General features: G+C 31.9%; 1 protein-coding gene across 1 annotated transcript in view; it reads right to left on the minus strand.

The window, feature by feature from the left end:
• LOC118192583 (tudor domain-containing protein 5-like) overlaps positions 1–24,027 on the minus strand; it is an 85,637-nt gene that overhangs the window by 59,087 nt on the left and 2,523 nt on the right. Inside the window, exons 3-6 of the mRNA XM_085813814.1 lie at positions 16,874–16,930; positions 9,098–9,242; positions 7,108–7,250; positions 5,083–5,191 (exon numbers count right to left, since the gene is read on the minus strand). Of these exons, the coding sequence (XP_085669940.1) occupies positions 5,083–5,191; positions 7,108–7,250; positions 9,098–9,242; positions 16,874–16,930 (454 nt within the window). The remainder of the gene's footprint in view (positions 1–5,082; positions 5,192–7,107; positions 7,251–9,097; positions 9,243–16,873; positions 16,931–24,027) is intronic.

Consider the following 24,027-nt stretch of genomic DNA (forward strand, 5'->3'; position numbering starts at 1 on the left):
CGCTCATTGGAAATATTAGATCAAAGGATAGATAATTTTAGTGATACTTTGTTGTTGTATATTATGTTGCAAAAACTTGACGTTTCGACAAAGTTGTGGTGGGAGCGTCAATTAAAAAAAGATGAAATACCAAAGTTGAATGACTTGATAGAATTTTTGAAGAATTACGCTAGAACATTACAGAACAGTAAACCTTTAGTTAGAAAAACGCATAAATCAGATAAACCAGTGTATAATAGGGTTACTTCTCTGATTTCTAATTCTACCTGCTTATTTTGTAAAGAAGATCATTTTTTATACAGGTGTTCTAATTTTTTAAATTTACCAGTGCGAAAACGAATAGAGTTTGTTAAGACTAATAAACTTTGTTTTAATTGCTTGTCTAATGTCCATAAAGTTAAAATGTGTAAGAGTGCAAACACCTGCAAGCATTGTTTTAAGCATCATCATAGCATTTTGCATTTAGAAAATAATTTCAAACCAAAAAATGCATCTAGATTCCCTTCACCGGAAGCACAAGTGTTTGTTCCGAAATCGCAAATTAAACCAGAAAACAACTTGAGTGAGGGTTCTCCAACTGTTTGTGCAAACAACTATGAAAATCAACATTTTGGAGCTCATGCTAATGGTAAACGTAGTCATGTACTTTTGTGTACTGCTTTAATTAAGGTTCAAAACTCAAACCAGGAATTCATAAATTGTAGATGTTTACTAGATTCAGGTAGTGAAAAATCATTCATTCGTCGGAAAACAGCTATCAATTTAGGATTGAGCATAAAGGATTCGAAGATATTAGTGTCATGCTTAGGTACTTTCAATACAACTACTACTGGAGAAGTTGACTTGTTGTTTACACCTCATTTTAATACTAATTACAGAATTTCAACATCCGCTTACATAATAGACAAAATTACAGGAAACATTCCGCCCCGCTGAAACCTGCTTACGGTTTGGGAATTCAAAATGTGTAGTTCCAGCAATTATCCATCCTAACTTAGAACAACATGCAAATGGAAGATTTTTGTCCCTTTTAATTACCTTTGAATTTATATGAAAATTTCCAGGATTTAACTTTAGCAGATCCTACATTTCATGAATCGGGAGAAATTGATATTTTACTTGGAGTTAATGTATTCCTTACTTTAATAAATGGCGAGGTAATTAAAAGGGGCAAAAATCTTCCATTTGCATGTTGTTCTAAGTTAGGATGGATAATTGCTGGAACTACACATTTTGAATTCCCAAACCGTAAGCAGGTTTCAGTCAATACGCTAAACGTAAACACGGAGGAATTAGTTAAATCATTTTGGGATTTGGAACAAATTCCCACATCGAAACCTTTAACTAAAGAGGAAAGATTGTGTGAAAATCATTTCGTGGAAAATCACGTGCGTAGTGAAAAGGGTCGTTACTCAGTAAAACTGCCATTCAAGCCTAAAAGAAATGAGTTGGGTAATTCCAGACCATCAGCCTTTCGCAAGTTTCTTAGTCTGGAACAAAAATTAATAAAAACTCCTGAAGTATATCAACAGTATAAAGACTTCATGTCCGAATATTTATCACTTGGACACATGGAAGAATTATCCGATGATAATCCAGATAAAGTAAATTTTCATTATTATATACCTCATCATCACGTGCTAAAAGAATCCAGTCTTACCACAAAATTACGCGTCGTTTTCAATGCTAGTGCCAAAACTACATCAGGGATATCGCTTAATGACACGCTAATGAATGGTCCCAAGGTACAAGACGACTTATTTACTATTCTTTTGAGGTTTAGATGCTATCCCATAGCCATTACTAACGACTTATTGAAAATGTATCGACAAGTTCAAATTCATGATGAAGATCGCGATTACCAAAAAATATTTTGGAGAGATGATCCATCGAAGCCGATTAAAACTTACAGGTTGTGCACAGTTACGTACGGCACTACTTCCGCTTCATACCTGGCTACTCGCGTACTCAAACAACTAACAATTGAGGAAGGAACTAAATTCCCAAAGGCAGCTGAAATAATATTACACAATTGTTATATTGATGATGTCCTACTTGGTTCAGACACAGTAGAAGACGCAGTAGAGTTAATTTCACAACTGAGTGAACTTTTACAAAAAGGTGGCTTTCAATTGCATAAATGGTGTACTAATGATCGCTCGATTTTGGAAACTGCTTTGAGTGCTCGGAACTCAAATTCTTCATGTGCAGTAGTTGATACTAAATCAATAAAATTATTGGGTTTGGAGTGGTATCCAACGCAAGACGAGTTTACTTGTCACTTTGGAAATCTCGAAAACAGAGAGTGTTCTACTAAAAGAATAATTTTATCTTCTATTTCGAAAATCTTTGATCCACTTGGTTGGTTAGCACCTTTTATAGTTGCAGCAAAAATCTTGCTTCAAGACATATGGAAATTACAAATCTCGTGGGATGATCCCTTGCCAGATGAAATCAATCAAAGATGGAAAATCTATTGTGAAGATATCGCAAATCTTGAATGCATTCATATTCCTAGGAGAGTATTATTGCCCAAATCTACAAATGTAGAACTTCATTGTTTCTGTGACGCATCAGAGAAAGCTTACGCCGCAGTGATTTATTTAAAGTCTTCAAATCATTCTTCAATTTCGGTGCAGCTACTAACATCAAAAACTCGCGTAGCTCCCCTGAAAGTAATCTCTATTCCTCGTTTAGAACTCTGCTTCTCAGTTCTATTAGTGCATTTGGTTCAAGCTGTGCAGAATTCATTGCAAATTCATGTTGACAGTATTTACGCATGGAGTGATTCAATGATAGTTTTGTCCTGGATACAATCAGAACCAACACGCTGGCAAACCTTCGTAGCCAACCGCGTTTCAGAAATTCAATCAGTCTTACCTTCATCGCATTGGAATCACATAAAAGGAAAGGAGAATCCAGCTGATTGCGCATCAAGAGGTCTTTTGCCTTCAGAACTTTCTACTCATGACTTGTGGTGGACAGGTCCTCAGTGGCTTAATTCAAATAATATTCCGTTCTCTATCAACTTACCATTTTCAGAAGAGTCTTTAAGGGAACAACGGAAAAATATTTCTTGTTCAATTGGAACAGTCGCTTCGCAAATTCCAGTCCTTAATGAAGTTTCATCATTTTTGAAACTTAAAAGAATCATCGCATGGTGTTTTCGGTTTGCGAATAATTCAGCTAAATCTACCGCAACAAGACTTAAGGGTTACCTTAAAACCGAAGAATTGCAATACGCTAGAAATGCAATTGTTAGAGTAGTTCAAATAGATGAGTTTTTTAATGAATATAATTTTCTGAAAAAGAATCAACCGTTAAATTCAAAGTAAGTAGTAAGATCCTTTCTTTGAACCCCTTTATCGATAAGAATGGACTTATATGCGTTGGAGGAAGATTAAGACAATCCAACATCGCGCAGGACAGAAAATATCCTATTTTGTTGCCCAAGAAACATCACATAACACAGATTATAGTGAATCATTTTCATATATTCCATCTTCATGCAGGCCCCCTGCTATTGCTATCAGTAATTAGAAGAGAATATTGGATAATCCACGCTAGGTCAGTTGTAAGACAACAGATTTGGAAATGCGTGAAATGTCATCGTGTACGAGCTAAAACATCTACCCAGATAATGTCTGATTTACCATCGTCTAGAGTCGTTCCGTCAAAGGTTTTCTCCAAAGTTGGAATTGACTACGCCGGGCCATTTCAAGTGAAGCCCAGGCAAGGTCGAGGAGTAAAACCAATGAAATGCTACATTTGTGTATTCGTGTGTTTTACTACAAGAGCTATACATATTGAATTAGTAGGTAATCTTACATCAGAATCATTTATTGCCGCTTTAAAGCGCTTTGTGTCTCGAAGAGGAAAACCAGGAAGATTTTCCTAGCTCAGATAATATTGTGCGTATCGTGAAGATCAAAACCGCTAACGGAGTTTTCAAAAGGCCAATTCACAAACTTAGTGTTTTGCCTATCAATAATTAAGTTTTTTTCCTAAAGCATTATAACTTTGTACTTTGCTTTAGCTATATAAGTTCCTGAATTGTATCAAGGCTTCTGTGCATCTGTTTTGAGAATAATTTAGTTTCATTGCATAATTTCATATTATGTTTTCTTGTGAATATTTTGATGATACATTTTTGCATAATTTAATATTGTTATGATAATTTCATTTTGTAAAAGCTATTTAGTTTGAAACGATGTTTCAACGCCGGGCGGAATGTTTCAGCCACCAGAGCTCTCTGCCTGTCTGTGAGATATTATTTCGCAATGCACAGATTGTATGCGTAGTTCGCATTTTGTTCTTGCATTCTTAAAACCGCTAATTGTAACTCTGTCGTGTTACTTTGTGCTGTGTTGTGTTCGAAAGTTAAAACCGCCGAATAAAGGTTAAATTTTACAGTCCACTCGCAGTGATGTATTCTTAGGTTTATTAATTTAAAGTTAAGATACCGCTTCGCAACACAAAGTGCTCCTGATTTCCACAAGATGTGGATCATGCAAGACGGAGCTCGATACTATCAGAGCAAAAGAGCATTTGATGTCATGGAAAAGCACTTTGAGGACTGCATTCTAGTTCTGGGGTACCCAGAGGCCACTGGAATGGGACTCGTTTGGCCGCCGTATTCTGTCGATCTGAACATGTGTGACTCATATTTGTGGGGCTATGCTAAAGACAATGTGTACAGAAATAACCCCAAAACCATTGCTGGGCTAAAACTGCCATTCAGGAGGTCATTGACAACATTGTTGCTTCGACACTTTAGCGAGTCATGCAGTATTCTGCCATTCACCTGCGCCACATTACAGCCAAAGACGGCAGGCATATCAAATATGTCATAACCTAAATCCGAATATCTGTAGTGACATTTACATGTTGATTCAATATTGTGCACTAAGTAGTTTTTAAATAATTTATGTTTTATTTTATATAGTTCAATAACTGTCACCTGTATATATCATGTGATGATATATATACAGGCGACATATATCATAGTATGTCCCATATTGATCTATCCTACAAATCAAGACACATTAACAATTTTAGCTCTGAAAATTGTCATATACTTACGCCCATTTGTATCAACTCGCAAAGGGACTCGCTCATATACACTTAAAAGGAAACTTTCTACATCACTAAAACCAAGCTCTCTGACATAGAGTGGCTCTTCATTGTTAATCTGCAAAGTAAAAAAAAAAAAAAGGTGTTGAATTGATTGACAGACGAATATTTCATTGAATTTCACTGACTCTAGCATCTAAAATATTCCCATATTTAATACATAATTAAAGTCAAAATCTATTAGAAATTACTGAAAAAAGTAATGGGTGGTTGATTTTTTATATAATTGGACAGAAGAAATATTAAGTACACATGGCTCATTCTAGTGCAAATTTAACAGTTTACCATTAAGTATACCAGGCACATGGACAAAGCACTTAACAAGTAAATGCTCAGCATAACACTACACACTTACCTGTAATTAACCACGAATAAAAAATTTTAAAAATTAAATATATGTACGATTAGTAATTTAAAAGATATGTGCCAAACGAGTCGACTAGCATAAGCCTTTTTAAGAAATATATCTTTCAAATAATTAAATAAATACATTTTATCTTATAATATGCCTAAATAATTTACTTTTTTCCTTTTAAACAGGTAAATTTAACATACTTTTTCTCTAATATTACAACTGCAACTACTTAATATATTGAGCAATTTAAAAGCAATAAATGCACTTTCTAAAAACTTATATCTTTATTTTGTGAATAAGATACCTAACTGATGAAATGAATGATAAATTTAAACAATGCAATTCATAATAAAGGTAACAGACTACATCAACAAAAACAATAAAGATTATTTTTCAAAATAAAAATATACAGGGTGAGTCAAAATTATGTGAACAATCTTAATTTTGTTTTATTTTCTATTCCAGGTTGTTAGTACTCATGGCTGACAGACTCACATAGAAAAGAGAAGAGTTGTTGCAAGCTTAATGGAAGGTGTGCAGTCGGCGTCAGAAGTGCATCAAAGGTTTGCAAAATAGTTTCCAGACAGACAGCTACCAACTCATTTAACAATTTATCATATTTACCTGAAGTATGCAGCAACTAGATCAATAGCAGACAATTACCATGGAAATGTGGGGCGATCTAGAACTGGAAAAAGTGAAGTAAAAATTGCTATAGTGAAGGAGGCCATACTATGGAGTCCATTAAAATTGACAAGACATTGCAGTCTGGAAATAGGGATTTCACAGAAGATAGTGAACTGAATTCTATTCAAAGACCTTGACATGCGACCAACAACAATGTGAATGCACATATGAATACCTGCAAACGATGAAAGAATTTACCACTGATAGCATGTCCCTACAACTTAGACGAGAAGGTTATTTTCAACGTGATGATGTACTGCCCTACTTTACTTATACTGTTCTTACTTATTTTTATGAAACATTACCAGACTGTTGGACTGGTAGCAATGGACCATTGTTATAACCTCCCCAATCTCTGGATCTCACACCCTGTGACTTCTGGTTATGGGGTATGATAAAGGAGTGCATGTATAGTACAAAACCTTGAAAAACTCAAGGACAGAATAAAAGGTGTGTGTTCGGGCACTAAATTGTACTGTTGAGCGATGTTTTGAGTGCATTTCTCATGCTGGTGGTCAGGTTGACTCTGTAAAATGAAAACTCTGGGTAAATGCTATCTCTCAAACAGTGTTCACATAATTAATTCTATAATTTTTTCTGACAAATTCACATAATTTTGGTTCACCCTGTATTTCAGTTTCTGCAAATAAACAATAAATTTACAAAAAAAAAAAAAAAAAGTATGAATGAGTACACCTAATATTTAATTAACTGATGTTCCCACACAATATTTTTTACTGATTTGCTAATTCCAGTTACAAAAGTATTCAATAATTTGGAATCAAAATATTTCCCTATTTGCTTTTCAGTATCAAATTCTAAATAAAAATGAACCTTTTTGATCATTAGTGATTATAGCTTACATGTACATAAAGTGTACTCAGAATTACAGTAAAATAGAAAAATAAGCAAATGAAATTTATAATACTTACACTATACACATGAAGAAAATCTTGCAAAGTAATGCCATCTGGATAATCTGCTAACATTTTCCTAATATTCCAAATAGTTCTTTCAATGTAAAAAATCCTCTGATCACTGTCTTTTGACAAAATATCTTTAACAATAGTTTTTTCTGCAAGCATAATAATACATGGAAAATTTAAATTGAATTCATTCATTATTACAAATTAAGTTACAAAAAAGATTTTCGCAGCTCATTGATTTGTAAATTTGAACAGTTTCAAACCAAATCTGAAAATTCTCAAAACAGATAAATAAGTTGCATAAAACAAGCAGGCACAATTTTTTTTCCCTCTAATTAAAAAAAAATGGGAGGTTCTTTTTCTGGGTAGAAGCTGAATGTAAGTCAATTGTTACTTTTATTTTAAAGCAATTCTGTGAAATAATAAACATTTTTACTATCTAAATACAGACTTGTAAGTGAAAATTCTTAATATTAACTACCTGAGTTGCATCACTGCATTAGCTTATAACTTAAAATATTTTTCTTTCTTACATTTTTTAATGCTAAAATATCATCTTAATGAATGAAACTTTATGAAAATAGAGACTAAAATAAATAATTATATACAAATTTAAGTAATAAAAGCCATTTAAACACAGGTCTTGATGAGAAAATTCACAAAACCACGCTATTTAGAGGATTAAGTGCCATTTGATACACTAAACATATCCTAATTAAATCAAAACTTAAAATAAATAAATAAATAAAATAAAATTAATTTTTCCCCAGTCTAAGATTTTACATCTTTACAATTTAAGATTTAAAATATATTTCTATCACTTACAGCAAATAGTTTCAAAATACTACATTGGCCCAAATATAACACTATTTTAAATTTTTAAAGGTATTTTAGAAGGAAAAAAAATTGCATGCAAGGTGGCTTTAAATATATGAATCTGACACTGTAATCTAACGTAGAACTAAATAAACTTTTTTTTAAAATCTAGAAATTAAAATAAATATTGAAAAGTTATTAAATAGTTCTTAATACCAACAGACGTAAAAATGGCATGAAGGCAATTTAAGGTAAAAGGTCTTTTTTCTAACTAGGAATGTCAGTATTTAGTTCTTTCCTCATGCTTTTATTTGTGTATTTTTACCATAACTGCCAACCTTGAAATTTGGAAAGTTTTCGTACTGCATGGCAATTTCAAGAGAATGTCAAATTGACTTAAACTTAGTTTAGAATCATGATTCAGGTTATTGAACTATTTGTAATGTGATAATGATGCAAACATATTAATATTTAATTAGATATTTTAAATTTTATACTTTCTTGACTAATTTTGTTTCATTTGTAATTTTCTGAATCTTCAATAGTGACAAAATCTTGAGTACTGAACAAAAGCTTTTTATTTATCAAAGTACTATTATGAGAGTAATACAAGTAATAACTAATGCCAAATGTTAAAATCAATTAGCTAACATTCATGTGGTCGAATGAAGATGGGGACTTCCTGTCAGTTATGTTATGTTCTCTCCACTTCACTTTGATTTGAGCACGTATGTAGATTCAATATAAGATTGTTCTTGTGCTCTTCTTCATCTAATGCATGACATGGTTATATCAACCATTCACAATCATTCTATAGTTAATTGAGTAAACTGGCACAGATGCACCAGTAGTAAAAATTAAAAATTGGGAGATTTTATAATCTACCAGATTTGATAAAAACTGGAAAAGTTGGTAGCCATGTTATACATATTTTATAGTGCTTCATGATTTATCTGTTATTAAAATTCTAAATATTTGTGAACCATAAGCAGTCTAATCACAATTATAAAATTTAAAAAAAAAAATTTATCATTTTACATATATTACACAAACATTTAGTTTAATTACTCATTGATATTTAAACATGCTTTAAAAATAATGTAAATAAGGAAGGAGGAGGTTTACATCCTGATTGTTTTTCTTTTTAAAACTGCACTGTATCAATATTAACTATATTTACTTTTCAAATTTTCAGGGAAAATTAGCCAATCTGTTTTACTGCCAGCTATACGCTTCCTTTTCAATATATCTGGAACATGATCTACAAAATCTGCCAGACTAATGTATCCCAGATCATAAAGATCAAACTTAACATGGTTAACTTCCTGGAAAAAAAAAGAAAAGAAAGAATGAAATCTCGCAAACAAGCTGATCCTCCACAAAGATTATATTGCAAATTAATAGTAGCAAGATAAACAGCAAATTTAAGGCTTGTATAAAAACTTTAAAAAATAACCTAAATGCTAGTTTAGTGTTAATGAAATAACTTACAAACTTTATCCTCTGACTGCTCAATATTTTTCAACAAAATTGCAGTTTTTATTTCATATCTGAAAATTTACATAATGATTTGTGAACTTTATCCAAATACGTGAAATATTAAACAGCCAATAGAACAAAACATTATTTAAAGCTTAGATATTGCATAAAATGCATTACTGACAGTTAAGCATTGAAACAGCGTGAAATAGTGTTAATAAACAGCTAAAAAGCCAAACATTTTTCTTTTAAATTTTTTTTGTTTTCATTACATAAAATTAATCATTTAAAATAACTTTTAAACTTTACTTACAAAATATTTATCAAAACATACATAAAGAAGAGTGATATTGCAGAAGGGGAGGAAATTCAAATCTACACATATTTTCTATTTGAAATCTCAAGTTTAATACCTGCAATACATTTTTGCTGCTTTGTTATTCAAATATACTGGCAGGTAAATATTAAAATTTTCAGATTGACATTTATTTCAAATAATGTTAACATGATTAATTAACTGTTAAACAACTAAATTTAAACTAAAATTAAACAAATTGTGAAAACTTTGAATTTTTAGAAAAAACTTTCCAAGTGGAACAAAACTTGACAGAGAATAATAACAATCTAATTGCTTTCTTTCATTTATTAAATTTTTTATGCATAAAATAAAAACATATATGCTTGTATGTATGCAAATAGTTATAAACTTCTTTATTTCTTACTACAGCTTGAGATTTGACAGTGTTTTGATACCAATAAAGTTTGAAGCCCTGGTGAGAAATTACTAGAAATTATCTTCATCATGGACTTCATATAAGTCAATCAGGTTCCTTTTTTATTAATTTTTTAAAAAGTAGCTTTCATATATACATGTAATAAATTTCATATATAACTTCCAAACAAAGTGATTATTCTTAGTGCAAAACTTGTAACTGAGTGTATTTATTTTTTGGCAAGTATGAATAAAAGTACATAAAGTCTGTATATTCAAACTCTGACTGAGATTTATATCACACTGTAAACTAATTTGCTCCACTTATGAATTTTCCGGTATATTACTCACATGCATTTTTAAAGCTAATGAAAATAATGTCAATTTAGACATTAAATAACCAAAATCTTGGAATCTCTGCAACAAATACATAACTGAAATTGCACATGAACACAGACCATATGAAATTACTTCAGGGGCCCCTAAGTTTGAGGTAATCTATTTGATTACTTAACTCCATCAGGAACTACATTTTTTCCAATAATTATAACTAATGCTTTCAAATTAGCAAAAAACAAGTTCAATTTTCACAACCAGATACCAAATATATAAAAAATATAATACATATATATAACATTTATGCTTAAAGGGCAAAAACTTTATTTGTTAAAATGTACCCTAGCATTTCACCTACTTTTCCACATCATCAAAATAAAGGCCAACATTATTCATGCAATTTAAAGGAAAACTATTAAAAAAAAAAAAATCTGTTCTTAAAAGAAATTAAGGCCTTCTGATGTAGTTTAGTAAAGTGATTTTAACAACATTTAAATCAAAATATTAATGTTGGAAAATTTTTTAAATACTAATTATCGTATTGTCAACAATATGATTTACAGATTACGAACATAATTTTTAGAATCCTTATGATCGATTTCTTGATCAGATGTGCTGCCATTTAATATGAGCACTCTGATAATTTTCTGAATGCCTTTGTATCAGCCAATCATTAGCTTTCATGTTATATGTTTCCGTGTTCAGAATTAAAGAAGGCCAACGGTAGTCGAGTGTTAAGACCACTTTGTAGTTTGAGCTGCCTTGGGTTCCAAACCCAGACAAACAGACCAGGTGCATAGTTGGTTTTCCCCATTCGTAATGTGAATGTGAGCCAGTTTCCCTCAGAAAGTCCTTCATAAAGGCACTCCTGGTGAGAAATTACTAGAAAGCAGCTCGCCCTCATAGTTTTGCCATGGTGTATTTAATTATGGCAAAGCACACGAGGGCTATCTGCTTAAGGGGATAGATGCCTTCGTGGAGGACTTTCTAAGGAAACTGGCTTGTATACATGTTACACATGATATAGTTTTGCCATATTCAGTAAGTTAACTAACAATAAAGAATTTGGAACCTTTGATCTCAAAGATATTGGTCCATAAACAACACTTTAATAGTAACAAGGGAATTAGAATCTAAACATAATTTCAGTGATTTTAAACACCTGGTGAATCAGTGTGCAAATTATTCTATTGTTAAATTGTTTCATATACATTACAGAGTAAGACAGATTATTCTGTTGATAAATTTCAATAGTTATAATCTTGTTTTTACACATAGTTTTGATCCTGTACCGGCTACTTGAGACAAAATTAAAAAGTTTCCACTGTTGAATATTGACAGGAACGCTAAGTAATTTTCCAATTTTTAGGAAAATTATTCATATTTAATAATTATTACAATAGGAATGCAATTTAGAGAAAAACTATGACAATAATTTCCTTCCAAATGGCCTAAATAAACATTTTTGTTACAGTCAAATAGAATCAAAGAATTACACTTGAATGGTTACTGGAATTCCATGACACACTTTGATATGGCTTAGGTTTTATTGGTGATGTGGAAATGTTACATAGTAGAAAGCATTATTCTGAATATTGAGCCATTTCTGGGCTAGCAACACATACTTGATGCTGTATGTGCAATGAAGAAGAGTAACAGATGCTCTATCTTGCTAAAAATTTAGACAAAGAAAGGCAAAAAAAAAAGATAAAACTCAAAGAAAAGAAAGAAAAGATAAAAACTTTTATGATGAAATCAAACATTCCGAAAAGTTATTTTATCTCTTAAAAACAGCAATAAGCATGTATATTTTAGTGCCGTTCATTAACTAACTCCAGCCTCAGCATAATATACATAGAGTTGATAATGTTTCTTCATCAATTAAAAATGTTTATTTATTATGTCACGCTACATCATAGCATGTTACATACTAGTGTATTTAATATGTATGAACAGATGGCCAGCTGTGAGTTCTTCTATTTTACCCAAGATGTACAGTTCATCATACATACAAACTGCAGATCTCATTTCTGAGAAGTGTTGCCATTTCATGCAATATAAGACCTATCACTTACGTTTTAAAAGCAACATATACATACTTCTTAATAAATTATATCTTTACTAATCTATCTTTACAGGTATAATTTACAACAAATTTATTAATGACAGCTTTAAACATTTGTATCATTACTGTAATTAATAAATTAAAATAAATTTCTAAAATCATACACTATAAACTTGAGCAAAGAATGCATAACGATGTAAAATTATCTCATAATTTTATACTGTAACCTGATGATGCAAATTTAACTTGTATTTTTAGATTGTAATATTAGATTATAATTGCAACTCATTTTAACCTTGTTTTATAAGAAATTTGTGCCCACTGTGCAGAGCCTGTACTGCTAAATTACAGTTCAGTATAATTTGCAGTAACTTCAATATCTAATTAAATATTTACTTAAGTGCAAATGAATTAACTGTTTCAATGGCAATCTCAACTACAGTCAAAAGTCGTTAATCTGGACTCGTCGGGACTTCGGCGATTCCGGATTATCGATTTTTCCGGATTATAGATCATCAGTTTAAATCTGGTAAGATGGCATGCAGAAATTACAAAATTAAAAATATGAAACCGTGATTTATGAAATAAAGAACAATTATGATCTAAAGGGTATCAAAATTTACAAAAAGAAAAAGCTCAATATTTATTTGTTTACTTTATTAAACATTTCTTTCAATGTAAGTTGCTTCGTTTCATGTGATAATACTTTCTCTTTAATTCTATTAAAAAGACATAATTTCTTGTTTAGTTACAAAGTTCCGCTGTTCAAGTCCTATAATTGCTGTGTTGAGAATACCGACTAATTTTTCAATCGAAATTTTTTCGTTTTCAATAACCTCTGTCACTTTCTTCGCTATCGGAAGCGAATTATTATGACAAGGCATTTGATTTAAATCATATCGGAGTACATCGAGATGAAATACTACATTGAGTAAGCAATTATAAGCCAAATAAAATAAAAACATCTGCCCTGAAGATAAGGATAGTGCTCACAGATCAACTTCCAATCCGCGGCGTGAAATTGATAAACAGATTTCGGATTTCAAAACATACTTTTGCTTTGTAGATACAAATTACATATTAGTAAATATATATCGGAAATTCTATTTGACATAATCGAAAGTTCAAGCTTACTTTTATGAAATTGCTCTAACAGTCCGCAAAAAATAATAAGCCGGATCCAATTCGAAGATTAAGGAACAACGCAATCTGCAACATTAACTGAATTAAATAATTTTTGCTTAGATTATACCGTCCGTTACACATTAAACGCGCATGCGCAAAAACATATTCGCAGCCGTAAAGGTCTTACGTGCACTCGTAAACGCCTGTGCGCAGAAAGTTTGTAGCTTTGAGGTCCGTATTATAGATCATTCCGGATTATCGGTGTCCGAATTAACGACTTTTGACTGTATAACGTTTTACAATTAGATTAATTTAATTTTTTTATTCTTGCATCTCCTTCAATCAGCAATTAATACTTCAATTTTTTTCAAATCCAGCATGCTTTCAGCCACACATTAATATCATTATTAACCATATAGCTGTTAGCATTCAAATAAGAAAAACTGGGAATTTCAGGAGGTATTCGAGCTGCACAGTGGCACCATTTCAAAAGAACTCAAAAACTGATCTAATTTGCTTTATGATGCATCAGTTATGTTATTTAACTGTTTATAATATGATTGAGACATTAATATTTAATTAGATATTCTAAATTTAATATTCTTGATCTAATTCCAATTTTTACTTTTCTGGAATTGAGAAAATCCTCAGTGCAGAAAGAAAACATGAATTTATCAAAGCATTTTCAAACTTGATTAAAATAAAATAAAATTATTAATGTGATACTATGTATATATTATTGTAAGGGCACACTTAATAATGTACCATATATTGATATAAAAGAAAATTAAATATAACTTTAATGATGAAACACTGGTTGAATCTTTATAAAAAATTCTAAAAACATCTACAGTAGATTAAGAAAATTCAAATCCAATAAAATATAGTAAGAAAAATCCTGCTGTTAATCACTAGGGATGGAATAATGAAATATGAACAATTTAAGTTTCATGAATTCGGTAAATTTTATTTACTGTTGAAAAGCACTTTCCTTATTTAAGGCTAAAGATTTAGCTATCTCCAAGGATACCGAGAGATGTGACATGAAACCAAAAATCTTCCAGTACAACCAAATGATGAATAATTACATAAATACATTGTTTTTTCGAATTCAATACAATATTTACTACTTTAAAAGAAGAATTTAGAACTTGACACAGTTTTAAAAAGTTAATAGTAGTACATATAATATAGATATTACAGTCAAAAGTCATTAATCCAGACTTGTCGGGACTTTGGCGATTCCGGATTATCGATTTTTCCGGATTATAGATCATCAGTTTAAATCTGGTAAGATGGCATGCAGAAATTATAAAATTAAAAATATGAAACCGTAATTTATGATATAAAGAACAATTATGATCTAAAGGGTATCAAAATTTACAAAAAAAAAAGAGCTTAATATTTGTTTACTTTATTAAACATTTCTTTCAATGTAAGTTGTTTGCTTCGTTTTCTGTGATAATACTTTCTCTTTAATTCTATAAACAGACATAATTTCTTGTTCAGTTACAGAGTTCCGCTGTTCAAGTCCTATAATTGCTATGTCGAGAATACCGACTAATTTGTCAATCGAAATTTTTTCGTTTTCAATAACTTCTGTGTCACTTTCTTCACTATCGGAAGCAAATTATAATGACGAGGAATTTGATTTAAATCATATCAAAGACAGAATACATCAAGAAGAAATACTACATTTAGTAAGGAATTATAAGCCAAATAAAAGTAAAACATCTGCCCTGAAGATAAGGATAGTGCTGACAGATCAACTTTCAATTTATTGCCTGCTGCGCTGCAGCGTTGAAAACATCTGCCCTGAAGATAAGGATAGTGCTAACAGATCAACTTCCAATTTATTGCCCACAGCAGCGTTGAAAACATCTGCCCTGAAGATACGGATAGTGCTGACAGATCAACTTCCAATTCATAGCACGCCGTTCCCCCATCTCCCCTCCATCCCCCGCCGCAGAGCCACCTGAAATTGATAAACAGATTTTGGGATGGTTAGGTCATTTTTTGTAGCAATTCCACTTTTGTTTAATGGACTTCGAAACATACTTTCGCTTTGGTAGATGCTTTACATATTAGTAAATACATATCGGAAATTCTATTTGACATAATCGAAAGTTCAAGCTTACTTTTATAAAATTGCTCTAACAGTCTGCAAAAAATAATAAGCCGGATCCAGTTCGAAGATTAAGGAACAACGCAATCTGCAACATTAACTGAATTAGATAATTTTAGCTTAGCTTATACCATCTGTTATACATTAAACGCGCATGCGTAACCGTATTTTGCACATGCGCTCACGCATATTCGCAGCCATAAAGGTCTTATGCGCATGCGTCAACAAGACGCATGCGCAGAAAGTTTGTAGCTTTGAGGTCCGGATTATAGATCATTCCAGATTATGGGTGTCCGATTAATGACTTTTGACTGTAGTTTAAAAAATAATTATAAATATAAATTAGTTTAAAATAACTAATCACTAAAAATAATTTAAAATAATTAATGACTTTTGCAAAGCCATTAGGGTTATTTGAAGCAGTCCAGACCTCCCAATGGTAACCAGATGTGCTTCTAATTAAATTAAACTATGAAGACTCATGATAAGGAAGAAGAAAAGTCCCTTACATTATCCCCCATTCAAAAGTAGTCGATGATGCACGAAGTAAGTACAATAGTACCAAAAGTTAGAAATTAGCCCTAAGTGCTGCTAAATTTAAAATGAATTATAAAAAGTAAAGATGAGTATCCAGGTGATTAAATTGTCAAATTCATTTGGTGAGTTATTAACCACTACATTTTTGTCCAGGGACCACCTGTAGAAGAGGAAATGTGAAAAATCAGCAGTTCCTTTGGCAGAATCTCAACTCTGAATCTCACAATTCTAGCCTGACATGATTCAATTTCCAAAATGAAGGCACAGGGTAAGGAAAGAGAAAAATCTCTTATTCTATATGCCTTCTGAGGACATTTAATGAAAACAAATTCAGCTATAATGGAATTTGTAATTTGGATAATATATCTAATATGCCAACCATGGTGATAAGGATGTACTTTGAGCATACAATGGATTTTTCATCATATAACATCACTTAATTATATCACCATAGAGAAAAGTATTATATTTGAACAAACACTTGATACCTTAGTTATACAAACAGAAACAGAAGCAAACACATAAGAACACTTAAGAATAATATATAAAATAAAGTTTATGAAAGCATATTACTTACTTCATAAAGCAATGGAAAATCAGCAGCATACATTCCACTAGGATATTTTTCAATAACCTATATACAAGTTGGGGGAAACTTAAAATTAGAGAAAATTGGCATTTAAAAAAAAAAAAAAGAAAGAAAGAAAGAAAAAGAAATAACAGCTGATAATTTAATAATGTAATATTTTTCTAATTATACACTAGTTAGGAATAAATGCAAGTCATGTTTTTAGAAGGTAACCTGATTGTTAACTACAACTAATCTTAACATTATTTTACTAGCAGTCTGTGCACATTGTATACAGCCTGTTCCCTTAAGTTACAATTTAGTATAATGTGCAATAATTTCAATATCTAATGTTTCCTTAAGCACTAACAAATTAATAATTTCAATGGTAATCACAATTATTGTTTCACAATTAGGTTTATTTAAATGAAGCTAAGCAGTTGTCAAGTAATTAAAAGCATAAAATATTACTAGTATAGTCTATGCACTATTCTTTTCAGAGGAACACACTAAATTGCACATGGTATTTCTCAATACTTTAGAAAACAGATCTTCTGCAAAATTTGCTTTATTATCCTACAAAAAAAAAAAAAAAAAAAAAAACTTCTGTATGATCACATCTTTAATTTCTCCAAATTTTAAAACTTTATTATTATTATCATTATTACATCACACATTTACATATCACCAATGTAAACTACACCCTTTCCCAAAGAAATTTTGGAAGAAGAAAGAGATTTTTTACAATTATTAGGTTATTTAGAAGTTTGAGCCAAATCCACATAACTCGGTTACTCTCAACTTGTTTCGTCCCATGCATCCCTGTCAACACTGCCATAAAATTACTACCCCTCCTTTCGATAACATTTACTAAGATTCAGATTATTTTTAATCTCATAATTAAATATATAAAATATATATTAAATGACAAAAAGTATAGAAAATGTTTAATAACACCAAAACATAGAAGGGAATTCTCCCTTTTAGAGAGAAATTTCATAGTTAGGGAGGAGTTCATAGAAGGGAATTCTCCTTTTACAGTTGAGAATCCATGGCATAGCTTACTAATGACTGATCCCTATATACACCCAAATTACAGGCATCACTCCTTAACCCAGCACATATATTCCTAGAAAATACTGTGTTGTGTAAAACAGTGCTATACGAAACTAATAATGAATATAAAATAAAGGTATGCATTCCAAACACTTTTAAAAACAAAAAATGTTTGTTAATGCTTCTCACTATTGCCTCTTTAAATTTACACTTTTTGCAATATCAGATGTATTTTCTCCTTTAGACAAAGGATTCACAATTTGTATTTTTATCTCCAAAGAAATAAATTTTTGGCTAAAAATAGTTCTTTTACGTTCAGAGATAATGTGGAACTGAAATATAATTTTGCTACAATTGCCCTATCAAATGAACAAAGCTAATTAGTAGCACATACTCAAAACGTTTTTATTTACCAATGCAATATACCAAATGATAACTCGGAGCACCTATATACTGTGTAAATAATGGGCACGACTCAATTTCAAAAGAATTTCAATATGTGAGAAAGTGAGCATGCCTAGAATTTATTTTATTTTTGTGTATATGAATAGATTATTGTTGTGTATCATATATAATGGCATAGTATTCAACTTTGAAAATGTTTAGAATAAAAATTGTGTTACTGAAATACATACATACATACATAAAGTATTATCAGAGAGTTTCTGCATATTCAGTAACATGCTATACAGAAACTGTGTCAGCACGAGATATGAGGGTTTCCACAATTTTTATATCATGTAAGAGCAAAATCGTGTAATAACAGGGATACCTGTACATATAAATGAAGCAGTATACAAAAGAGATATAACAAAAGCATCCATGTCCACTGATAAAGACAATGAAGTGGCTTAAAACAATCCTATCTTTTGTAACATTACACTTTACTTCCCCCTTAAAAGGTTAAAATGCAATGCATTGTTATGTCATGTGATGTGTACAGGAGCAATACTAAAGCACACAGAACTATTCACAATTGGTTTGCTAGGTTTTTGTATTAATACATTGTTACTTATGCATTATCCTAATGGCCATAGGCAGAAATTTTGACAATGGTTGCCAATCATTACAGTGGAATTCTAAAGGACACAGTCATCCATAAATTGCATTAAATCATGCTATTTGGCCAGTGGACACGGTAATACATACAAGGCACTTAACCTCAAAGACCTCAAACCTTATTTACCCTTATACATTACTGATACATTTAATCTCAAAGAAAAGAGAGGACTAGTTCCATGAACAACAGAAAACAGAAATTCATTAAGTGACATAAAATTCAGCAAATTATTTAACCAATTAAATTTCACCATCTACGAGCATAGCTGGCTTGAGGATGCCACTTGTTATGATGCTTAGGTGTCCTTGCTATGATACCTGCCTGAAAGAAATCTGTTTGATCAAGTTCTAATCTCTGGCATGCTTCTTTCAAATGCAATGAAAATGAACCATTTTTGAGAACACTGATGATAAGTACAGTACAAAGTCTCTAATCCGGACGTCCATTATCCAGAATGATCTATAATCTGGACCTCAAAGCAACAAACTTACGTATGGGCGTTTGATGTGCGCGTCCTCTACGCATGCGTGTAAAGTGTTTACCCATGCGCGCTTCCAATAATGAAGAAGGTAACAGAGAACGTTATTGAAAACGAAAAAATTTCTACTGACAAGTTAGTCAGTATTCTCGACACAGCAATTACAGAACTTGAACTGTGGAACTTTGTAATTGAACAAGAAATTATGTCTGTTTATAAAATTAAAGAGAAAGTATTAGCACAAAAAAATGAAGCAACTTAAAAAACTTACATTGATAGAAATGGTTACTAAAGTAAACAAATAAATATTAAGCATTTTTTTTGTAAATTTTGATATCCTTTAGATCATAATTGCTCTTTATTTCATAAATTACGGTTTCACATTTTTAATTGTATAATTTCTGCATGCTATCTTACCAGAACTAAATTGATGATCTATAATCCGGAAAAACCTCTAATCCAGAATCGCCGAAGTCCTGATGAGTCCGGATTACGGACTTTGTACTGTATAATGGTTTGCAACAATGCACTGCATAAAAGTGGATAGTGTTGAGTCAGCTTTCAATCTTTCTTCCAAAGTGGTGTCTGTTTTAAGTGATGCAAGTTTTAATTTAAGGAAATTAAATGCTAACTCTAAAGAGTTGTAAGATTTGTAGAATCAGGTCAGGTTGTGTGTTGAAAAGGGTGAGAGAAGTAATAAGGTATTATGGTTAGTCTGAAATTTGGAAGATAAGTTGAGAATAGATATTAGTCATTGTTGACCAGTTTAGAATTTGCAAAACACTAAGAGATCAGTAGTGATTACAGCAGCTAAGGTGTTTGATGTTCTCTATCATACGTGCTATATTTTTTATGAGTATCGTTTAATTTTTTAGAAAAAAATGCTGTTGGTTTCCAAGATGAGCTTTCATAGTGTTGTAATACTGAGCCAATCGCCCTATCTAAAGGATGCCAGAGGTAGGTTCAGAATTGGAAAAAGACAACAGTGCGGTGTTCACCATGTCATTCATACATTTTCAAACTGTTTTTCAGCTTCTTCAGTCCATTGAATTTTACGTTTGTCCATTTAGCTCCTTTAAGATACTCGTGTAACAATGCTTGATTCACTGCATAATTTAGGTAACGACGACAAAAGTTAAGTATTCCAAGAAAAGTTCTAAGTTCGTGAATTGTTTTTGCTTGTTTGTAGTTGGTAATAGCTCAAACTCTTTCTGGCAAAAAACTGGAGCACTGAGGTGTAATTAGGAATCCTAAAAACTTGGATTTGTTGAACAGCAAACACAGATTTTGAAATAGTTATTCTTAAACCAAAAATATTTAGTCTTTTGAAAACTAGTTTAAGGTGATTTTCGTGTTTTTCATGTGTACTGGATGCAATGAATATATTGTCTAAAAAGGGAAAAACAAATTCTAATCCCCTATTTAGACAATCGTTGGAGCATTGCAGGAGTATATTTTAAACCGAAACTCATTGTGTTAAATTCATACAAACTGAAAGGAGAGATGATAGCCATTTTACATTTGTATTCTTTTGCAATGGGAATTTAAAAATAAGCTTTGAATTAATCAGTTTTAGAGAATATCTTTGCACTTTTAAAAATACGATGAAAATCTTCAATCCGAGGAATAGGGTATTGGCCAGGTATCATCTGCATATTCAATTGGCGGTATTCTCTGCAAGACCGATATGAACTGCCCTTTTTCGTAACAAGGTGCAAGGGGCCTTGAACACTGGGAGTTTGATGGACGAATTATTCCATTGTCAAGCATAAATTTAAATTCCTCTTTAGCTATAGCTAAGCATTTTGGATCAAGCTGTCATTCCTTTGAATAAATGGCTTGACCACCAATTTCTGCATGCTATCTTACCAGAACTAAATTGATGATCTATAATCCGGAAAAACCTCTAATCCAGAATCGCCGAAGTCCTGATGAGTCCGGATTACGGACTTTGTACTGTATAATGGTTTGCAACAATGCACTGCATAAAAGTGGATAGTGTTGAGTCAGCTTTCAATCTTTCTTCCAAAGTGGTGTCTGTTTTAAGTGATGCAAGTTTTAATTTAAGGAAATTAAATGCTAACTCTAAAGAGTTGTAAGATTTGTAGAATCAGGTCAGGTTGTGTGTTGAAAAGGGTGAGAGAAGTAATAAGGTATTATGGTTAGTCTGAAATTTGGAAGATAAGTTGAGAATAGATATTAGTCATTGTTGACCAGTTTAGAATTTGCAAAACACTAAGAGATCAGTAGTGATTACAGCAGCTAAGGTGTTTGATGTTGTTGGGTTTTTCTCACATTTTGTTGTTTGAAGTAACAGGCTTATTCAGGAAATATGGGAGAGAGGCGTAGATACGGATTAAGAATTGACAGAGGATTTGCAATCTAAATGGAGAAAGTGGTACATGGAGATTAAGGGATTGAGTGAGATGAAAATACGGAGGTACTGTTTTCTAGAAAATGTAAGTGATAATAATTCATTTGAGATTCACATATTTTGTGATTCATCAGTTGTTGCTTATGGAGCGGTAGCATATTTTAGATGCGAGAGTAAAAGAGGAGAAGTTGCTATGTCATTTGTAACGTCAAAGAGTAGAATGTGACCATTAAAAAAGCTGTCCCTCCCTAGGTTACAATTGATAGAAACCCTAGTTGCAGTTAGGTTAGGGCAATATTTATCAAAAGTGTTTCAGGATTTGGTAGGTAAGTTAGCTTTGTGGACGGACTTAGAAATTTGTTTGCAGTGTACAAAAGGATTGGCTCATGAGTGGAAACAACTTGTTTCGAATACAGTGTTGGAAATCCAGGAGTGTACATCACCTCACAAGTGGAACTATTGTCCGGGATTAGAAAATCCTGCAAATACATTAACTTGAGGAGAAAATGTTCACTCATTTATCAACGATAGCATTTGGTAGTGTGGTTTTCCCTGGTTGAAATGTCCTAACAATCAATGGCTGAAACAAAAATTTAAAGCAAAAATAGCTGATGATCAAGTTTTAGAGTGACTAAATACAATTGTTCATGCAATTGTCCCCCCAAGAGAAATTGTTATAGATGACAGTAAATTTAGCAGTTTAAGGAAATTACTTAAGAGTTATGGTTTGGGTAAAACGATTGAGAAGGCTGAATAAAACAGACTTTGAAAATGACCCCTTATCAGCATCAGAGATTAAAGAAGCAGAAGAATATTGGATTAGTAGAGTACAAAGTGACAGTTATTTCACCAAGACACAGTTATTAAAGGAAAATAAACAAATACCACTTAAAAGTTTCACTGTATAGTACCTTATCTTGACAATATAGGTTTATTGCATTCAAAGGACATTGAGAGCAAGCTGTTTTATTGCAAAATGAAAAATACCCAGCCATATTGCCAAAATCTAAGTTTACCAACTTTGTGGTTATAAACAAACATGTGAAGTCTTTCCATCCAAGAGTGGAATCAGCATTATCTAGAATCTGGAATAATTTCTAGATACCTAAGGGAAAGGAAGTGGTAACAAAAATTATTAATGCCTGCTTTATGTATAAAAAGTTCGCAGTGAAGACCGCCAAACAACTAACAGGTCACTTACCAAGAGATCGTGTAGTAGAAAATAATCCGTTCACAGTGGTAAATATTCAGTTAACTGGAGTTGCTATTATTAGAGAAAAAGTGGAAATCCACAAAAAGGTATACATAACCTTATTTGCATGTGCCGTCACTTGTGCTGTGCACACTGAAGGGATTTCAGATATGTCAACAAAGGTTTAATTTTTTTCATTATGATGTTTAATAGTGAGAAGAGGGTGATTTATTCTAATAATGCCAAGAATTTCCGCAGCACATGTGAAAATGTGAAATAATCAGAGTATTTAAAAGAATCAGCGTCATCCTAACATCCAAAGGAATTACATGGACATTCATCGCTGAACGTTCCCCCCATGGTGGGGAAGATTTTGTGAGCGTTTAATAAGATGCATCCTCTGAACAAAATCTTAGGTAGAGCATTACTGACTCTTGAAGAGCTCTCTACAATATTAACTGAACTCAAGTGTGCGTTAAACAGTAGACCCTTAACTTACAAGAGCAATGAGCTGGGTGAACCCCGCACTCTCACACCCTCACAATTTTTCCTTCTAGGACGCAACACCATTAACTTGCCTGAGCAATTTTTAAGAAGGTTTCGGACAAAGAAACTAATTAGATAAAAGCTTTACCAGTCTAAGCTCTTACAACTAGTATGGATCAAGTGAAAAGAGTAATATTTGCTACAGCTTAGAAACACTCATAACTTTGCTAATCCTTTAACTGAGCATAACCTTCAGACAAGGTACGTTGTATTAGTAAAAGGACCAAAACAATCTAAGCTACTATGGGATATGGGAGTAGCTGAAGAAGTAATTGTGGGATGAGATGTACATATACAAGCGTGCATCATTCGCACAACAAAGCTGTGTAAGCTTCATAAGAGCTGTCCAGCTTTTATATCCAACTGAAATTTACTTTAGATGTTTGATGTCATTTTTTGAGCTTTTAACTGTTTATATTATTGATTATTATGTCCATTTAATTATAGAGCATCATTT

The sequence above is a fragment of the Stegodyphus dumicola genome, chromosome 1 (genome assembly GCF_044657685.1).
Source record: "Stegodyphus dumicola isolate Sdum_Otavi_A_Nest chromosome 1, ASM4465768v1".
NCBI classification, from domain to species: Eukaryota; Metazoa; Arthropoda; class Arachnida; order Araneae; family Eresidae; genus Stegodyphus; species Stegodyphus dumicola.